The sequence below is a fragment of the Pogoniulus pusillus genome, chromosome 21, assembly GCF_015220805.1.
Source record: "Pogoniulus pusillus isolate bPogPus1 chromosome 21, bPogPus1.pri, whole genome shotgun sequence".
Classification (NCBI taxonomy): Eukaryota; Metazoa; Chordata; class Aves; order Piciformes; family Lybiidae; genus Pogoniulus; species Pogoniulus pusillus.
This window is the reverse complement of record NC_087284.1, coordinates 4,359,491-4,375,793: the sequence shown is the minus strand read 5'-3', so window position 1 is coordinate 4,375,793 and position 16,303 is coordinate 4,359,491. Positions and strand designations below refer to the sequence as shown.

At 48.9% G+C, this 16,303-nt stretch overlaps 1 protein-coding gene across 2 annotated transcripts in view; it reads left to right on the top strand.

The window, feature by feature from the left end:
* The window catches only part of MARCHF6 (membrane associated ring-CH-type finger 6), a 64,012-nt gene that overhangs the window by 29,347 nt on the left and 18,362 nt on the right, over positions 1-16,303 (top strand). For both annotated transcript variants that reach the window (XM_064160799.1, XM_064160798.1), the window contains exons 12-18: positions 63-143; positions 6,584-6,652; positions 6,771-6,845; positions 8,017-8,151; positions 9,031-9,150; positions 12,714-12,814; positions 15,211-15,348. In XM_064160799.1, coding sequence (XP_064016869.1) covers positions 63-143; positions 6,584-6,652; positions 6,771-6,845; positions 8,017-8,151; positions 9,031-9,150; positions 12,714-12,814; positions 15,211-15,348 — 719 coding nt within the window. The remainder of the gene's footprint in view (positions 1-62; positions 144-6,583; positions 6,653-6,770; positions 6,846-8,016; positions 8,152-9,030; positions 9,151-12,713; positions 12,815-15,210; positions 15,349-16,303) is intronic.

The window sequence follows — 16,303 nt, the reverse complement described above, 5'->3', positions numbered from 1 at the left end:
ATAAAAAGGTGCAATACTCTAAGAGAGTGATTAACTCTCCTTTTTTTCCTGCTACCTTTCAGGTTCAAGCATCTCATTTTGAAGGCCTGATTACAACTATAGTTGGATATGTTCTGCTAGCAGTGACTCTAATTGTCTGTCATGTATCCTTTGGTCAGTAGTGACCTGGTTCAGATTTTACATGTAAGCCATTTTTTTTCTGACTATATTTTGAGAAGACACAGGCATGATGTAAGTGAAATTAATTTACCATTTTGTCCTGCTCTGGTGGTGAAAATGGAAGAAAAGGGCTCTTCTCTTCTCTTCTTCTCTCTTCTCTTCTTCTCTCTTCTCTTCTTCTCTCTTCTCTTCTTCTCTCTTCTCTTCTTCTCTCTTCTCTTCTTCTCTCTTCTCTTCTTCTCTCTTCTCTTCTTCTCTCTTCTCTTCTTCTCTCTTCTCTTCTTCTCTCTTCTCTTCTTCTCTCTTCTCTTCTTCTCTCTTCTCTTCTTCTCTCTTCTCTTCTTCTCTCTTCTCTTCTTCTCTCTTCTCTTCTTCTCTCTTCTCTTCTTCTCTCTTCTCTTCTTCTCTCTTCTCTTCTTCTCTCTTCTCTTCTTCTCTCTTCTCTTCTTCTCTCTTCTCTTCTTCTCTCTTCTCTTCTTCTCTCTTCTCTTCTTCTCTCTTCTCTTCTTCTCTCTTCTCTTCTTCTCTCTTCTCTTCTTCTCTCTTCGCCTCTTCTCTCTTCGCCTCTTCTCTCTTCGCCTCTTCTCTCTTCGCCTCTTCTCTCTTCGCCTCTTCTCTCTTCGCTTCTTCTCTCTTCGCTTCTTCTCTCTTCGCTTCTTCTCTCTTCGCTTCTTCTCTCTTCGCTTCTTCTCTCTTCGCTTCTTCTCTCTTCGCTTCTTCTCTCTTCGCCTCTTCTCTCTTCGCCGCTTCTCTCTTCGCCGCTTCTCTCTTCGCCGCTTCTCTCTTCGCCGCTTCTCTCTCGCCGCTTCTCTCTTCGCCGCTTCTCTCTTCGCCGCTTCTCTCTTCGCCGCTTCTCTCTTCGCCGCTTTCTCTCTTCGCCGCTTCTCTCTTCGCCGCTTCTCTCTTCGCCGCTTCTCTCTTCGCCGCTTCTCTCTTCGCCGCTTCTCTCTTCGCCGCTTCTCTCTTCGCCGCTTCTCTCTTCGCCGCTTCTCTCTTCGCCGCTTCTCTCTTCGCCGCTTCTCTCTTCGCCGCTTCTCTCTCTCGCGCTTCTCTCTTCGCCGCTTCTCTCTTCCGCCGCTTCTCTCTTCGCCGCTTCTCTCTTCGCCGCTTCTCTCTTCGCCGCTTCTCTCTTCGCCGCTTCTCTCTTCGCCGCTTCTCTCTTCGCCGCTTCTTCTCTTCGCCGCTTCTCTCTTCGCCGCTTCTCTCTTCGCCGCTTCTCTCTTCGCCGCTTCTCTCTTCGCCGCTTCTCTCTTCGCCGCTTCTCTCTTCGCCGCTTCTCTCTTCGCCGCTTCTCTCTTCGCCGCTTCTCTCTTCGCCGCTTCTCTCTTCGCCGCTTCTCTCTTCGCCGCTTCTCTCTTCGCCGCTTCTCTCTTCGCCGCTTCTCTCTTCGCCGCTTCTCTCTTCGCCGCTTCTCTCTTCGCCGCTTCTCTCTTCGCCGCTTCTCTCTTCGCCGCTTCTCTCTTCGCCGCTTCTCTCTTCGCCGCTTCTCTCTTCGCCGCTTCTCTCTTCGCCGCTTCTCTCTTCGCCGCTTCTCTCTTCGCCGCTTCTCTCTTCGCCGCTTCTCTCTTCGCCGCTTCTCTCTTCGCCGCTTCTCTCTTCGCCGCTTCTCTCTTCGCCGCTTCTCTCTTCGCCGCTTCTCTCTTCGCGCTTCTCTCTTCGCCGCTTCTCTCTTCGCCGCTTCTCTCTTCGCCGCTTCTCTCTTCGCCGCTTCTCTCTTCGCCGCTTCTCTCTTCGCGCTTCTCTCTTCGCCGCTTCTCTCTTCGCCGCTTCTCTTGCGTTCTCTCTTCGCCGCTTCTCTCTTCGCCGCTTCTCTCTTCGCCGCTTCTCTCTTCGCCGCTTCTCTCTTCGCCGCTTCTCTCTTCGCCGCTTCTCTCTTCGCCGCTTCTCTCTTCGCCGCTTCTCTCTTCGCCGCTTCTCTCTTCGCCGCTTCTCTCTTCGCCGCTTCTCTCTTCGCCGCTTCTCTCTTCGCCGCTTCTCTCTTCGCCGCTTCTCTCTTCGCCGCTTCTCTCTTCGCCGCTTCTCTCTTCGCCGCTTCTCTCTTCGCCGCTTCTCTCTTCGCCGCTTCTCTCTTCGCCGCTTCTCTCTTCGCCGCTTCTCTCTTCGCCGCTTCTCTCTTCGCCGCTTCTCTCTTCGCCGCTTCTCTCTTCGCCGCTTCTCTCTTCGCCGCTTCTCTCTTCGCCGCTTCTCTCTTCGCCGCTCTCTCTTCGCCGCTTCTCTCGCCGCTTCTCTCTTCGCCGCTTCTCTCTTCGCCGCTTCTCTCTTCGCCGCTTCTCTCTTCGCCGCTTCTCTCTTCGCCGCTTCTCTCTTCGCCGCTTCTCTCTTCGCCGCTTCTCTCTTCGCCGCTTCTCTCTTCGCCGCTTCTCTCTTCGCCGCTTCTCTCTTCGCCGCTTCTCTCTTCGCCGCTTCTCTCTTCGCCGCTTCTCTCTTCGCCGCTTCTCTCTTCGCCGCTTCTCTCTTCGCCGCTTCTCTCTTCGCCGCTTCTCTCTTCGCCGCTTCTCTCTTCGCCGCTTCTCTCTTCGCCGCTTCTCTCTTCGCCGCTTCTCTCTTCGCCGCTTCTCTCTTCGCCGCTTCTCTCTTCGCCGCTTCTCTCTTCGCCGCTTCTCTCTTCGCCGCTTCTCTCTTCGCCGCTTCTCTCTTCGCCGCTTCTCTCTTCGCCGCTTCTCTCTTCGCCGCTTCTCTCTTCGCCGCTTCTCTCTTCGCCGCTTCTCTCTTCGCCGCTTCTCTCTTCGCCGCTTCTCTCTTCGCCGCTTCTCTCTTCGCCGCTTCTCTCTTCGCCGCTTCTCTCTTCGCCGCTTCTCTCTTCGCCGCTTCTCTCTTCGCCGCTTCTCTCTTCGCCGCTTCTCTCTTCGCCGCTTCTCTCTTCGCCGCTTCTCTCTTCGCCGCTTCTCTCTTCGCCGCTTCTCTCTTCGCCGCTTCTCTCTTCGCCGCTTCTCTCTTCGCCGCTTCTCTCTTCGCCGCTTCTCTCTTCGCCGCTTCTCTCTTCGCCGCTTCTCTCTTCGCCGCTTCTCTCTTCGCCGCTTCTCTCTTCGCCGCTTCTCTCTTCGCCGCTTCTCTCTTCGCCGCTTCTCTCTTCGCCGCTTCTCTCTTCGCCGCTTCTCTCTTCGCCGCTTCTCTCTTCGCCGCTTCTCTCTTCGCCGCTTCTCTCTTCGCCGCTTCTCTCTTCGCCGCTTCTCTCTTCGCCGCTTCTCTCTTCGCCGCTTCTCTCTTCGCCGCTTCTCTCTTCGCCGCTTCTCTCTTCGCCGCTTCTCTCTTCGCCGCTTCTCTCTTCGCCGCTTCTCTCTTCGCCGCTTCTCTCTTCGCCGCTTCTCTCTTCGCCGCTTCTCTCTTCGCCGCTTCTCTCTTCGCCGCTTCTCTCTTCGCCGCTTCTCTCTTCGCCGCTTCTCTCTTCGCCGCTTCTCTCTTCGCCGCTTCTCTCTTCGCCGCTTCTCTCTTCGCCGCTTCTCTCTTCGCCGCTTCTCTCTTCGCCGCTTCTCTCTTCGCCGCTTCTCTCTTCGCCGCTTCTCTCTTCGCCGCTTCTCTCTTCGCCGCTTCTCTCTTCGCCGCTTCTCTCTTCGCCGCTTCTCTCTTCGCCGCTTCTCTCTTCGCCGCTTCTCTCTTCGCCGCTTCTCTCTTCGCCGCTTCTCTCTTCGCCGCTTCTCTCTTCGCCGCTTCTCTCTTCGCCGCTTCTCTCTTCGCCGCTTCTCTCTTCGCCGCTTCTCTCTTCGCCGCTTCTCTCTTCGCCGCTTCTCTCTTCGCCGCTTCTCTCTTCGCCGCTTCTCTCTTCGCCGCTTCTCTCTTCGCCGCTTCTCTCTTCGCCGCTTCTCTCTTCGCCGCTTCTCTCTTCGCCGCTTCTCTCTTCGCCGCTTCTCTCTTCGCCGCTTCTCTCTTCGCCGCTTCTCTCTTCGCCGCTTCTCTCTTCGCCGCTTCTCTCTTCGCCGCTTCTCTCTTCGCCGCTTCTCTCTTCGCCGCTTCTCTCTTCGCCGCTTCTCTCTTCGCCGCTTCTCTCTTCGCCGCTTCTCTCTTCGCCGCTTCTCTCTTCGCCGCTTCTCTCTTCGCCGCTTCTCTCTTCGCCGCTTCTCTCTTCGCCGCTTCTCTCTTCGCCGCTTCTCTCTTCGCCGCTTCTCTCTTCGCCGCTTCTCTCTTCGCCGCTTCTCTCTTCGCCGCTTCTCTCTTCGCCGCTTCTCTCTTCGCCGCTTCTCTCTTCGCCGCTTCTCTCTTCGCCGCTTCTCTCTTCGCCGCTTCTCTCTTCGCCGCTTCTCTCTTCGCCGCTTCTCTCTTCGCCGCTTCTCTCTTCGCCGCTTCTCTCTTCGCCGCTTCTCTCTTCGCCGCTTCTCTCTTCGCCGCTTCTCTCTTCGCCGCTTCTCTCTTCGCCGCTTCTCTCTTCGCCGCTTCTCTCTTCGCCGCTTCTCTCTTCGCCGCTTCTCTCTTCGCCGCTTCTCTCTTCGCCGCTTCTCTCTTCGCCGCTTCTCTCTTCGCCGCTTCTCTCTTCGCCGCTTCTCTCTTCGCCGCTTCTCTCTTCGCCGCTTCTCTCTTCGCCGCTTCTCTCTTCGCCGCTTCTCTCTTCGCCGCTTCTCTCTTCGCCGCTTCTCTCTTCGCCGCTTCTCTCTTCGCCGCTTCTCTCTTCGCCGCTTCTCTCTTCGCCGCTTCTCTCTTCGCCGCTTCTCTCTTCGCCGCTTCTCTCTTCGCCGCTTCTCTCTTCGCCGCTTCTCTCTTCGCCGCTTCTCTCTTCGCCGCTTCTCTCTTCGGCATTTGATTGTCATCAGTAGGACTGCATTCTTCAGAACACTTACAGGTGTTTAACAACACAAAATCAGAGGCTTCTTGCTTACTTGAAGCACCCTGACTAAATTTCTGAAGGTGTGTTTCAGAAGATGCATGTAGAACCATTGTTTTTTCCTCTCAGCCCTTACACTATTGCTGTGGGCTACGTAGTTCATAGAGTTTGTCAGGGTTGGAAGGGACCACAAGGGTCATCTAGTTCCGACCCACCTTGCCATGGCCAGGGACACCCTACCCTAGAGCAGGCTGCCCACAGCCTCATCCAGCCTGGCCTTAAACACCTCCAGTGATGGGGCCTCAACCACCTCCCTGGACAACCCATTCCAGCCTCTCAACACTCTCATGCAGAACAACTTCCTCTTCATGTCCACTCTGAATCTCCCCACCTCCAACTTTCCTCCATTCCCCCCCAGTCCTGTCACTCCCTGATAGCCTAAAAAGTCCCACCCCAGCTTTTTTGTAGGCCCTCTTCAGATACTGAAAGGCTACAAGAAGGTCACCTGGGAGCCTGCTCTTCTCCAGACTCAACAGCCCCAACTCTCTCAGTCTGTCCTCATAGTAGAGCTGCTTCAGCCCTCTGAGCATCCTCCTGGCCCTAGTTGCAGCAGAAAAAGAAATGGGTTATGAAGATGTGTAATGTGCGGTGCCTATGTGGTAGAAGAGTTTGTTGGTGTGTCTCTGGTTTTCCTCCCTAAAGAAAATGAAAGAAACTCTCAAACTGTAATAAGCATATTTTTCTTGGTGAGAAATTTTCAAACTGCATGAAAAGGAAAGCTACCACTTCAGCTAGGCCTCAGTTTTGAAATGTGCTTGCTCATGTTCACATGGAGAAGAAGCTCAGCACGAGCCAACAGTGTGCACTTGCAGCCCAGAAAGCCAACCAAAGCCTGGGCTGCATCAGGAGTAGCATGGCCAGCAGGTGGAGGGAGGTGATTCTCCCCCTCTATTCTGCTCTGCTGAGACCCCACCTGGAGTACTGCATCCAGTTCTGGAGCTCCCATTACAAGAGGGATGTGGAGATGCTGGAGTGTGTCCAGAGAAGGGCCAGGAGGATGCTCAGTGGGCTGCAGCAGCTCTGCTGTGACCACAGACTGAAAGAGTTGGGGCTGTGAGTCTGGAGCAGAGGAGGCTCCCAGGTGACCTTCTTGTGGCTTTCCAGGATCTGAAGAGGGCCTACAGAAAAGCTGGGGAGTGACTTTTTAGGCTGTCAGGGAGTGACAGGACTGGGGGGGAATGGAGCGAAGCTGGAGGTTGGTAGGTTCAAAGTGGAGGTGAGGAGGAAGTTGTTGAGCATGAGAGTGGTGAGAGGCTGGAATGGGTTGCCCGTGGAGGTGGTTGAGGCCCCATGGCTGGAGGTGTTTAAGGCCAGGCTGGCTGAGGCTGTGAGCAGCCTGCTCTAGGGTAGGGTGTCCCTGGGCATGGCAGAGAGGTTGGAACTAGATGATCCTTGTAGTCCCTTCCAACCCTGACTGATTCTGTGCTGGATTCTGATTTACAGAGTCACAGCCAGTTTTGAGAACGGAACTCTGATGAAATGCATCCTATTTTGCTTTTGTGTTTTGTAAAATTCCCTGCTGCTGGCAGCCATATAATAACAGGCTTCTTATTAATTAAACTGGTATCTTATGAAGTATTTCTCAGTTATTTTCCTGACAGAACTACTCAGGGTTTGGCAGCTCTTGTTAAGTTTCAGCGATCGCGGCGTTTACTAGGAGTTTGCTATATTGTTGTCAAGGTAATCCTGGGGTTTTTTTGGGTGAGACAAACAACCCTCTCAATACAAGATTGTATTGTAATTTGCTTAGTAATTTTATTTATACTAGAAAGATGTTCTTCTTATTTTTTTTCTCAAGGTTTCTTTGCTAGTAGTGGTTGAAATTGGTGTGTTTCCTCTCATCTGTGGCTGGTGGCTGGATATATGCTCTTTGGTAAGAATGGGAATAAATGGGATAAAGGCAGAACAAGTTCTGATCAGGAGAGGGTTATTGATAAAAGCTTTTCTGTTTTTATAAGCAGTGATTTCAGAGGGTTTTTTAGGTGCTGCTTGTGCTGTTTTTGTTTGCTTTTGTTAATGAATACAAACCAACATGCTATTATTAAAGTAGGATCCAAATCCTTTTCCTGCGTTCACAAGACCCCTGAGTGATTTTAAGGAAACTTGTGTACTGAAGAAACTTTATGTAGCCATCTTATGTGAAAAGGTGTAATGACTTCATGTTTGAATAGTTGTCACATCTTTCTGTTTTGGATAAGATATCTATTTTGTTTGCTTGGTATTCAGAAGGATAGTTCTGATAATGCAGCTTCATTTAGATTCATAGAATCAACCAGGTTGGAGGAGACCTTCAAGATCATCCAGTCCAACCTAGCACCCAGCCCTAGCCAATCAACCAGACCATGGCACCCAGTGCTTCATCCAGTCTTTTCTTCAACATCTCCAGGGATGGTGACTCCACCACCTCCCTGGGCAGCCCATTCCAATGCCAATCACTCTCTCTGCCAACAACTTCCTCCTAACATCCAGCCTAGACCTCCCCTGGCACAACTTAAGACTGTGTCCCCTTGCTCTATTGCTGGTTGTCTGGCAGAAGAGCCCAACCCCACCTGGCTACAGCCTCCCTTCAGGGAGTTGTTGACAGCCATGAGGTCACCCCTGAGCCTCCTCTTCTCCTTTATAACTTAGTGTAGTGATTGGCATTGGAATGGGCTGCCCAGGGAGGTGGTGGAGTTGCTGTCCCTAGAGGTGTTCAAGAAAAGCCTGGATGAGGCACTTAGTGCCATGGTCTAGTTGATTGGCTAGGGCTGGGTGCTAGGTTGGACTGGATGATATTGGAGGTCTCTTCCAACCTGGTTGATTCTATGATTTTAGTGTTGCACTTCTTTCTGTCAGAAGAAATAAATTGGTGAGAAATTGGTCCTTATTTGCTGTTCTTACTCTAAATTAGCCTCTTTTTTTCCCCCTCTAAGCAAATGCTACAAGGTAGATAGTTAAATTAAATGCCTAGTAGTGTATGTAGACTGGGGTGAACAAAATCAATTAACTGAAGGTTTGCCAGACTTCATTTTTTTTTTTTTGCTTTTCTTCTCCTTGCCTCCTAGGAAATGTTTGATGCCACTTTGAAAGACAGAGAGTTGAGCTTTCAGTCTGCACCAGGTACCACAATGTTTCTGCACTGGTTAGTTGGAATGGTTTACGTCTTTTATTTCGCGTCCTTCATTCTTTTACTGAGAGAGGTAAGTCTCTGAGAACAAGACTGGTTTGTGACTGTGTTTGAAGCTAGCTAGAATGTTTTGGTGAGAAGAATTAGATTATAGGCTGTGAAAAGGAAACAGTGGTGATGTCTGCTGTGATCATAGGCTTGCTGAGATGGATAAGAACAAGAACATAAACATAGATGAGGCGGTCTGTCTCTGGGGCTGCATGAACTTTTCTCTCTAACTTGCTGCCTGACTAATCCATCTGCTTCCTAACCCCTTGTCCAACCCTCCAGACTTGCCTTGAACATAAGGCAAAGTCTGGGGTAAGGTAGAAGGGTGGGAGAAGGTGGAAGGGTGATTGGGAGTCCCTCCTGGGGACTCTGGTTTTATATAAAGCTTCATTCAATTTCCAGATCGACTGAGCCTAGCCTGAGTGATTTTCCTAAATGTTGGAAGTGGGTAACACCCAAACCATCACAATAACACAGAACCTTGCAAGCTGAACTGTTAGTTAAACCTTTCATGTGTGAATATTGCTGCAGCCTTTCTCTGTGTGTATGTTGGATTTCAGCCTTCTATAGAAAGGGCCACAGTGGAAAATGACAGTTTAGAGTGTGTTTTACTTACAGATTTTCAGTGTACAGAGCCCTTAAATATGAGTGTTGCCTACAAACAAGTCTAAATACACTTGAATTGTGTATTTTCAAATACTGATGAATCTGAAGCTTGTAATTAATTATTGCTTCTACTTTTCTATGATAATATTCTTTTATTCTGTTTCTGTACCATTTTGAACCTTGCTCAACAAAGCCACCTGCTATGTTTTCAACTTCTTTCTTGCAGCACTGTTACCTAAAATGAAAAAGAATATAAAAATAACTCTCTGCTTATATTGTTTTCTATTTCCTACTTCAGGTACTGAGACCTGGGGTCTTATGGTTTCTCAGGAATTTGAATGATCCAGACTTTAATCCTGTGCAGGAAATGATTCACTTGCCTATTTATAGACATCTCAGGAGATTTATCTTATCAGTGGTAAGGACTTATTTAAGGACTTATTTCTCTCCAAATCATTTTTTGAGAATTTTATGTTACCTCTGGTGTATTCTGTGTCCAGATTTGGTCAGCACAGTACAGGAGGGACATTGAGGTGCCGGAGTGGGTGCAGAGAAGGGCAACAAGGCTGGGGAGAGGCCTGGCAAACATGGCCTGTGAGGAGCAGCTGAGGGAACTGGGGGTGTTTAGTCTGGAGAAGAGGAGGCTGAGAGGGGACCTTTTGCCCTCTACAGCTACCTTAAAAGTGAGGCTGGAGCTGGTCTCTTCTCCCCAGTTACTAATGCTAGGACAAGAGGACATGGCCTCAATGTGTGTCTGGGGAGGTTTAGGTTGGCTGTTGGGAGGAAGCTCTTTCCTGAGCGGATGGTCAGGCACTGGAACAGGCTGACCAAGGGAGGTGGTGGAGTCCTCATCCCTGGAGGTGTTTAAAAGGAGAGTGGATGTGGTGCTTGAGGCTGTGTTCTGGTGATGAAGGCTGCTGGGCTGAAGGTGGGACTGGGTGATGCTGGTGGTCCTTTCCAAGCATAGCGATTCCTAGTGCTGAGATGTTGTGCTGAGGGCTTTGGTTTAGTCAGGAACTTGTCAGTGTGAAACTAATGATTGGACTCGATGAGCTTGAAGGGCTTTGCCAATCTAAGCAATTCTGTGATTCTACTGCATATTCAAGGAAAAATATTTTAATCATGAAGATGATTAAACACTGGAAGAGGTTGCCAACATAATCTAGATCTTCTGAGATACTCAGACCTCCAGATGAGATTCTGAGCAACCTGCTGTAGCAGAGTATGCTCCAAGTACAGAGTTGAGGGAATTTACCTTTAGAGGTCCCTTCCAAACCAAATTCTTCTGTGCTGTCATCTTCATGCATAATTACAGGCAATGTCTGTGTATTCAGAGAGATGCTTATTATTTTGGATACTGCAAATCCCTTGATGCACTTAGTTATTGAGTAAACGTTGTGCATCCAGTTTGGCTTAAACAATGGAGCAGGAGTAGGGTAACTTTTTCATTCATTAACTTTTGGATTAGATTATGCTCACCTAGCCAAGTGTTGTCTGCTTCCAGATCAGAGTGTAAGTTTTTTTACCTTTTGCTTCCTTGCCTGAAGCTTGCCTAGCATGCAGTCTGAGTTTAAGTTTTATAGCACATGTGACATTCATGTTGATACACCAGAAAGTATTATTTGATATACTGTACACATACACCTCAAGATCCTGGCCTGGATCAGGAGCAGTGTGCCCGGAAGGACAAGGGAGATTGTTCTTCCCTTGTGCTCAGCACTGGTTGGGCTGCGCCTTGGGTCCTGTGTCCAGTTCTGGCCTCCCAAATTCAAGAGAGATGTTGGGATACTGGAGCATGTCCAGATAAGGGCAATGAAGCTGGTGAGGGGCCTGGTGCACAGCCCTGTGAGGAGAGGCTGAGGGAGCTGGGGGTGTGCAGCCTGGAGAAGAGGAGGCTCAGGGCAGACCTCATTGCTGTCTACAGCTACGTGAAGGGAGGCTGTAGCCAGGTGGGGTTGGTCTCTTCTGCCAGGCAAGCAGCAGCAGAACAAGGGGACACAGTCTCAAGTTGTGGCAGGGGAGGTCTAGGCTGGATGTTGTTAGGAAGTTCCTGGCAGAGAGAGTGATTGGCATTGGAATGGGCTGCCCAGGGAGGTGGTGGAGTCACTGTCCTTGGAGGTGTTCAGGAAAAGCCTGGGTGAGGCATTTAGTGTCATAGTCTGGTTGATTGCATAGGGCTGGGTGCTAGGTTGGATTGGATGATCTCGGAGGTCTCTTCCAACCTGGTTGATTCTATCACTGTGTCAGAACTGACAGTTACTTGAACTCAGCAGTTTCATTTGCTTAACTAATGAATTCAGAATTTTACCAGCTTCATACTAGAATGTGGGCCTCAGAATGGTGATTGTTCATAGCTTGCCCTTGCAAAAATCTAGTGATGCTTTTCAAACTGTGTTTCTTTTTTAGTACTTGTAAGAAACGTCTTGCATAGAACAAGCTAAGTTTCAAGAATGGGATTTGATTGTTCTTTCTTTTTACATTCTTAATCTCTAGTGGTGTGTTCATATGAAGTTAAGAATGCTTAAAATGTACTTAATTTTTAACCTGCTTTCTTAAGGACATAGAATTCACAGAAGTGCGTGGTCGTCATGCACCTGATCTCCAACTAAATTTTGATCCTTCAGCCAATTAAAAATGGGAGGAAATTGATCTTTTGAGGCACTTAAAGGCACTTAAATAATCAGCCACTAAGAAGAGAGAGGAATCCAAAATTAGTAATACTAGTGGTGGGGTGGGTGTGGGGAGAAGTTAGGAACTGTCTCACATTATTGAGCTGCAGTGACATTGTGCCTCTTTGGGATGGAGTTAATGTTCATCATTACAGCCCATGTCCTTCTGTGCTTTGTATTAGTGGCTGAGACAGTATTGCTGACACAGTGCTTTTGGCTGTAATGGAACAGTGTTTGCACAGAGTCAAGGATTTTCCTCCTCCCTTGTCTGCCCTGCTCACCCCTCCTCAAATAAGCTGGAGGTTGAGGGGAATGTATCTGGTTTAGCTGACGCACACTGACCTAATGGGTACTCTGTCCCATCTGACACTGGGCTCAGCAATGAAAGCTGAGAGGGAAAGGAGGAAGGAAGGATGGTATTTGTGGTTATGGCATTTATCTTGCTCAGCAGCTTTCAACAGTTGCTGAACCTCTGCTTTCCAGGAAGGCACTAATCATCTGCCTTCTGGTGGGAAGTAATGACTGAATTTGTCATTTTGCTTTGCTTGCAAACACAGCTTTGACTTTTTCTATTAAATTATCATTATCTCAGTCAAGTTTTCTTGCCTTTCTTCTGTTTTCTCCCCATTCAGCCTGTCTCAGTTCTAATTTAAATTCCCAGAGACTCAAATTTGATAGAACCAATAACAATTTTATAGAGTGCCCTTCCCTCTTCCCCCTTCTTTCCCAAAAGAAAGGAATTAGATGTAGAGAGAGGAAAAAGTAAGCACACCCAAATAAATAATCTCACTCTGGTTTAGAAGTTAGAAGGGAAATTTAACAATAAATTAAAAAGGTATCTGAGGTGGGGAAGTTACAAAGGTATAGGGAAGGGAAAACAAATACACAGTGTGTAAATACAACCAGATTGTGATGGTAAGGGGTGAGTGATGGCCACATGGTAAAACAAAGAGAACCAGGAACAGGATGGTGATGCTGGTAAGCAGGGAGTGCAGAGAGAGAACAGGCAGTCCCTCTGCTTTTATGGATCTTTAGACAGGAAGGGGGAGCGGGCTAACCATCACCTGGTGGTGTTCAGACCCACCCCTGGGGAGAGGTCATGCCCACCTAGGGTCAGGTTCAAAGTCTCTCCTCCTGGAGGGTCAACCAGGTACGCAGCCAGTGAGGGGAATGAGACAGCAGCTGAGTGAACATTTGGCTGTTAGCCAGATCTAACCCTACCCACATACAGGAAATATGTCTGCTGAGTGGGAAACTACATTAGGTTATTTTTGCTATATTTGACCTAACTTTTTTAACTTCTCTGTTGCAGATTGTCTTTGGATCGATTGTGCTGCTCATGCTCTGGCTTCCCATACGCATTATTAAGTATCTCCTGCCTAACTTTCTTCCATATAATGTTATGCTCTACAGGTAAGCATTTCCTTCTAAAAAGTGATTTTTTTCAGGCTTGCTCTAACTAAAAAAATGTGACATTCTTTGTATGTTTTGTTTGTTTTCAATTGACTTTGTTGTTCTAGAAAAGTGAAAAGGCAAAGGATGTGGATACATCATACAGATGGTGAAATAAAAAGCTACTGAGAACAGCTTATAGGCATTCTGTATTAGTTTGGTTAATTCCCCCCACCCCATTCTTTCTATGTCCTCAAAACACTTAACATCTTGAGCTTTTGATAGTGAAGTTGTTGCCACATTTGATTTTCACCTTCATGCTTGATTATCTCTGCTTCAGGATTAAAACTATGTCTGTAACTCTGTGCTAGTTTGAAGCTAGCTAGAATGTTTTGGTGAGAAGAATTAGATTGTAGGCTGTGAGAGGAAAACAGTGGTGATGTCTGCTTACCTCATAGGCTTGCTGAGATGTATAAAAACAAAAAGCAAAACTTAGATAACTCACTCAGCACTTCTGCTCCTGGCTGAGCTGCATCTCTAACCTCACCCTCTGTTTCTTTTTTAATCCACTTTGCTTCCTACCCCCCTTGCCGAACCTCCATTCTTCCTTGGGACTGGGGTAGGGTTGAGAGGGGTGGGAGAAGGTGAAGGGGTGGTTGGGAGCCCCTCCTGGTGACTCAGCTTTCTGGGAGGGCTGCTGTGTTTCTGTATTACTTGTTTTACCTTGTCTATTTCTGTCTATAACTGTATCTACTGTAAATATCTGCTTGTATATTGTGCTAAGCTGTAAATATAAGCTTCATTCAATTTCCAGAGCTGGCTGAGTCTAGTCTGGGTGATTTCTGAAGTTGGGGGGAGTGGGGAACACCCAAACCATCACAAACTGCATATGTTTATAGTCACAGCTTTGACCCTGTTTCTGAATAGTAATTGAAACAGCAATGGTAGAAGCAAATAAGTGAAATCAGAGAATGAGATTGGCTGCTCTTTCTTTTATTTTTTCTTATATTTCTTGTGCATGTGGGTCTGTACACATTCATGAACTTGTTGTGATGGTTTGGGTTCCCTGCTGTCCCCCCCCCCCCCACCCACTTAAGTAAAATCACCCAGACTAGGCTCAGTCGATTTGGAAATTGAATGAAGCTTATATTTACAGCTTAGCTCAATATACAAGCAGATATTTACAGTATACACAGTTATAGACAAGTGAAGAACGTAATACAGAAACACAACAGCCCTCCCAGAAACCTGAGTCCCCAGGAGGGGCTCCCAGCCACCCCTCTACCTTCTCCCACCCTTCTCAACCTTACCTCCGTCCCAGGGAAGAATGGAGGTTTGGCCAGGGGGTTAGGAAGCAAAGTGGAGTAATCAGAGAGAAAGCAGAGAGGCTAGAGAGAAAGGCAGCCCAGGCAATGCCCCAAGAAGTGCATCTCCCTTATCTAAGTTTGGATTCTTGTTCTTGTATATCTCAGCAAGCCCATGAGTGAACTAGACATCAGCACTGTTATCTAATCCTTCTCACCAAAACATTCTAGCTAGCTTCAAACTAGCACACTTGTACATAAGGAAAGATATGGATCAGAGTGGCTGGAGAGCAGCCAGACAGAGAGGGATCTGGGGTTGCTGATTGATACCCGCCTGAACATGAGCCAGCAGTGTGCCCAGGTGGCCAAGAGAGCCAGTGGCATCCTGGCCTGCATCAGGAATGGTGTGGCCAGCAGGAGCAGGGAGGTCATTCTGCCCCTGTACTCTGCACTGGTTAGACCACACCTTGAGTGCTGTGTTCAGTTCTGGGCCCTCCAGTTTAGGAGGGACATTGAGATGCTTGAGCGTGTCCAGAGAAGGGCGACGAGGCTGGGGAGAGGCCTTGAGCACAGCCCTACGAGGAGAGGCTGAGGGAGCTGGGATTGGTTAGCCTGGAGAAGAGGAGGCTCAGGGCAGACCTTATTGCTGTCTACAGCTACCTGAGGGGTGGTTGTGGCCAGGAGGAGGTTGCTCTCTTCTCTCAGGTGGCCAGCACCAGAACAAGAGGACACAGCCTCAGGCTGCGCCAGGGGAGATTTAGGCTTGAGGTGAGGAGAAAGTTCTTCCCTGAGAGAGTCATTGGACACTGGAATGGGCTGCCTGGGGAGGTGGTGGAGTCACCGTCCCTGGGGCACTTCAAGGCAAGGTTGGACGTGGCAATTGGTGCCATGGTCTGGCCTTGAGCTCTGTGGTAAAGGGTTGGACTTGATGATCTGTGAGGTCTCTTCCAACCCTGATGATACTGTGATACTGTGATATCTGCAGAAATCTAAGACCTTTTCCTGTTGGCATCCAATATAGTTTTCTTGTGGTGGTCTTACTGTCATTCAGTGTGAAAGGTTACTGTCAGAATGTTCCTTTGTTTGATTCCCTGCTCTTGCCATTGTTTCTAGTGATGCTCCAGTAAGTGAACTATCCCTTGAGCTCCTGTTGCTTCAGGTGGTGCTTCCAGCTTTGTTAGAGCAAGGACATACCCGACAGTGGTTGAAAGGTCTTGTACGAGCGTGGACTGTTTCTGCTGGCTACTTGCTGTAAGTACAGAAAGCTAAAATCAACCACTGTCATTGTGTCCAGTGTAACTTTTTCACTTGAAAGCAGAATACTTTCAAGAGAGTTAACCTAATAATAACTTAAATAGCAATTTCACAGGTAAATGTGATGAAAAACTTCTGTAGTGATTTCCTAAATCGCTATAGTCATACCTCTAATTTCTTTTTTTACTAAAAGATTGTTAACCTCTAATTCTTCAATATAATGGAGTGTTAAGTGTCAGAGGAGCATTTGCATGAGCCAACTAAGTAAAATTCATATGCTTGTGTTTCTTACTACACAAGGCCACGTGTAGCTTCTGCTCTTTGGCTGCAACAACCCCAAGCAGTTCTACAGGCTGGGGACAGAGTGGCTGGAGAGCAGCCAGGCAGAGAGGGACCCAGGGGTAGATAGTAGCTGAAGATGAGGCAGCAGTGTGCCCAGGTGGGCAGGAGAGCCAATGGCATCCTGGCCTGGATCAGGAACAGAGTGGCCAGCAGGAAAAGGGAGGTCCTGTACTTGGCACTGGTCAGGCCACACCTTGAGTGCTGTGTCCAGTTCTGGGCTCATCAATTCAAGAGAGATGTTGAGGCGCTGGAATGTGTCCAGAGAAGGGCAGTGAAGCTGGTGAGGGGCCTGGAGCAGAGCCCTGTGAGGAGAGGCTGAGGGAGCTGGGGGTGTGCAGCCTGGAGAAGAGGAGGCTCAGGGCAGAGCTCATTGCTGTCTGCAACTACCTGAGGGGAGGCTGTAGTCAGGTGGGGTTGGTCTCTTCTGCCAGGCAAGCAGCAACAGAACAAGGGGACACAGTCTCAAGTTGTGCCAGGGTAGGTCTAGGCTGGATGTTGTTAGGAAGTTGTTGTCAGAGAGAGTGATTGGCATTGGAATGGGCTGCCCAGGGAGGTGGTGGAGTCTCTGTCCTTGGAGGTGTTCCAGAAACTTAGTGCTCTGGTCTGGTTG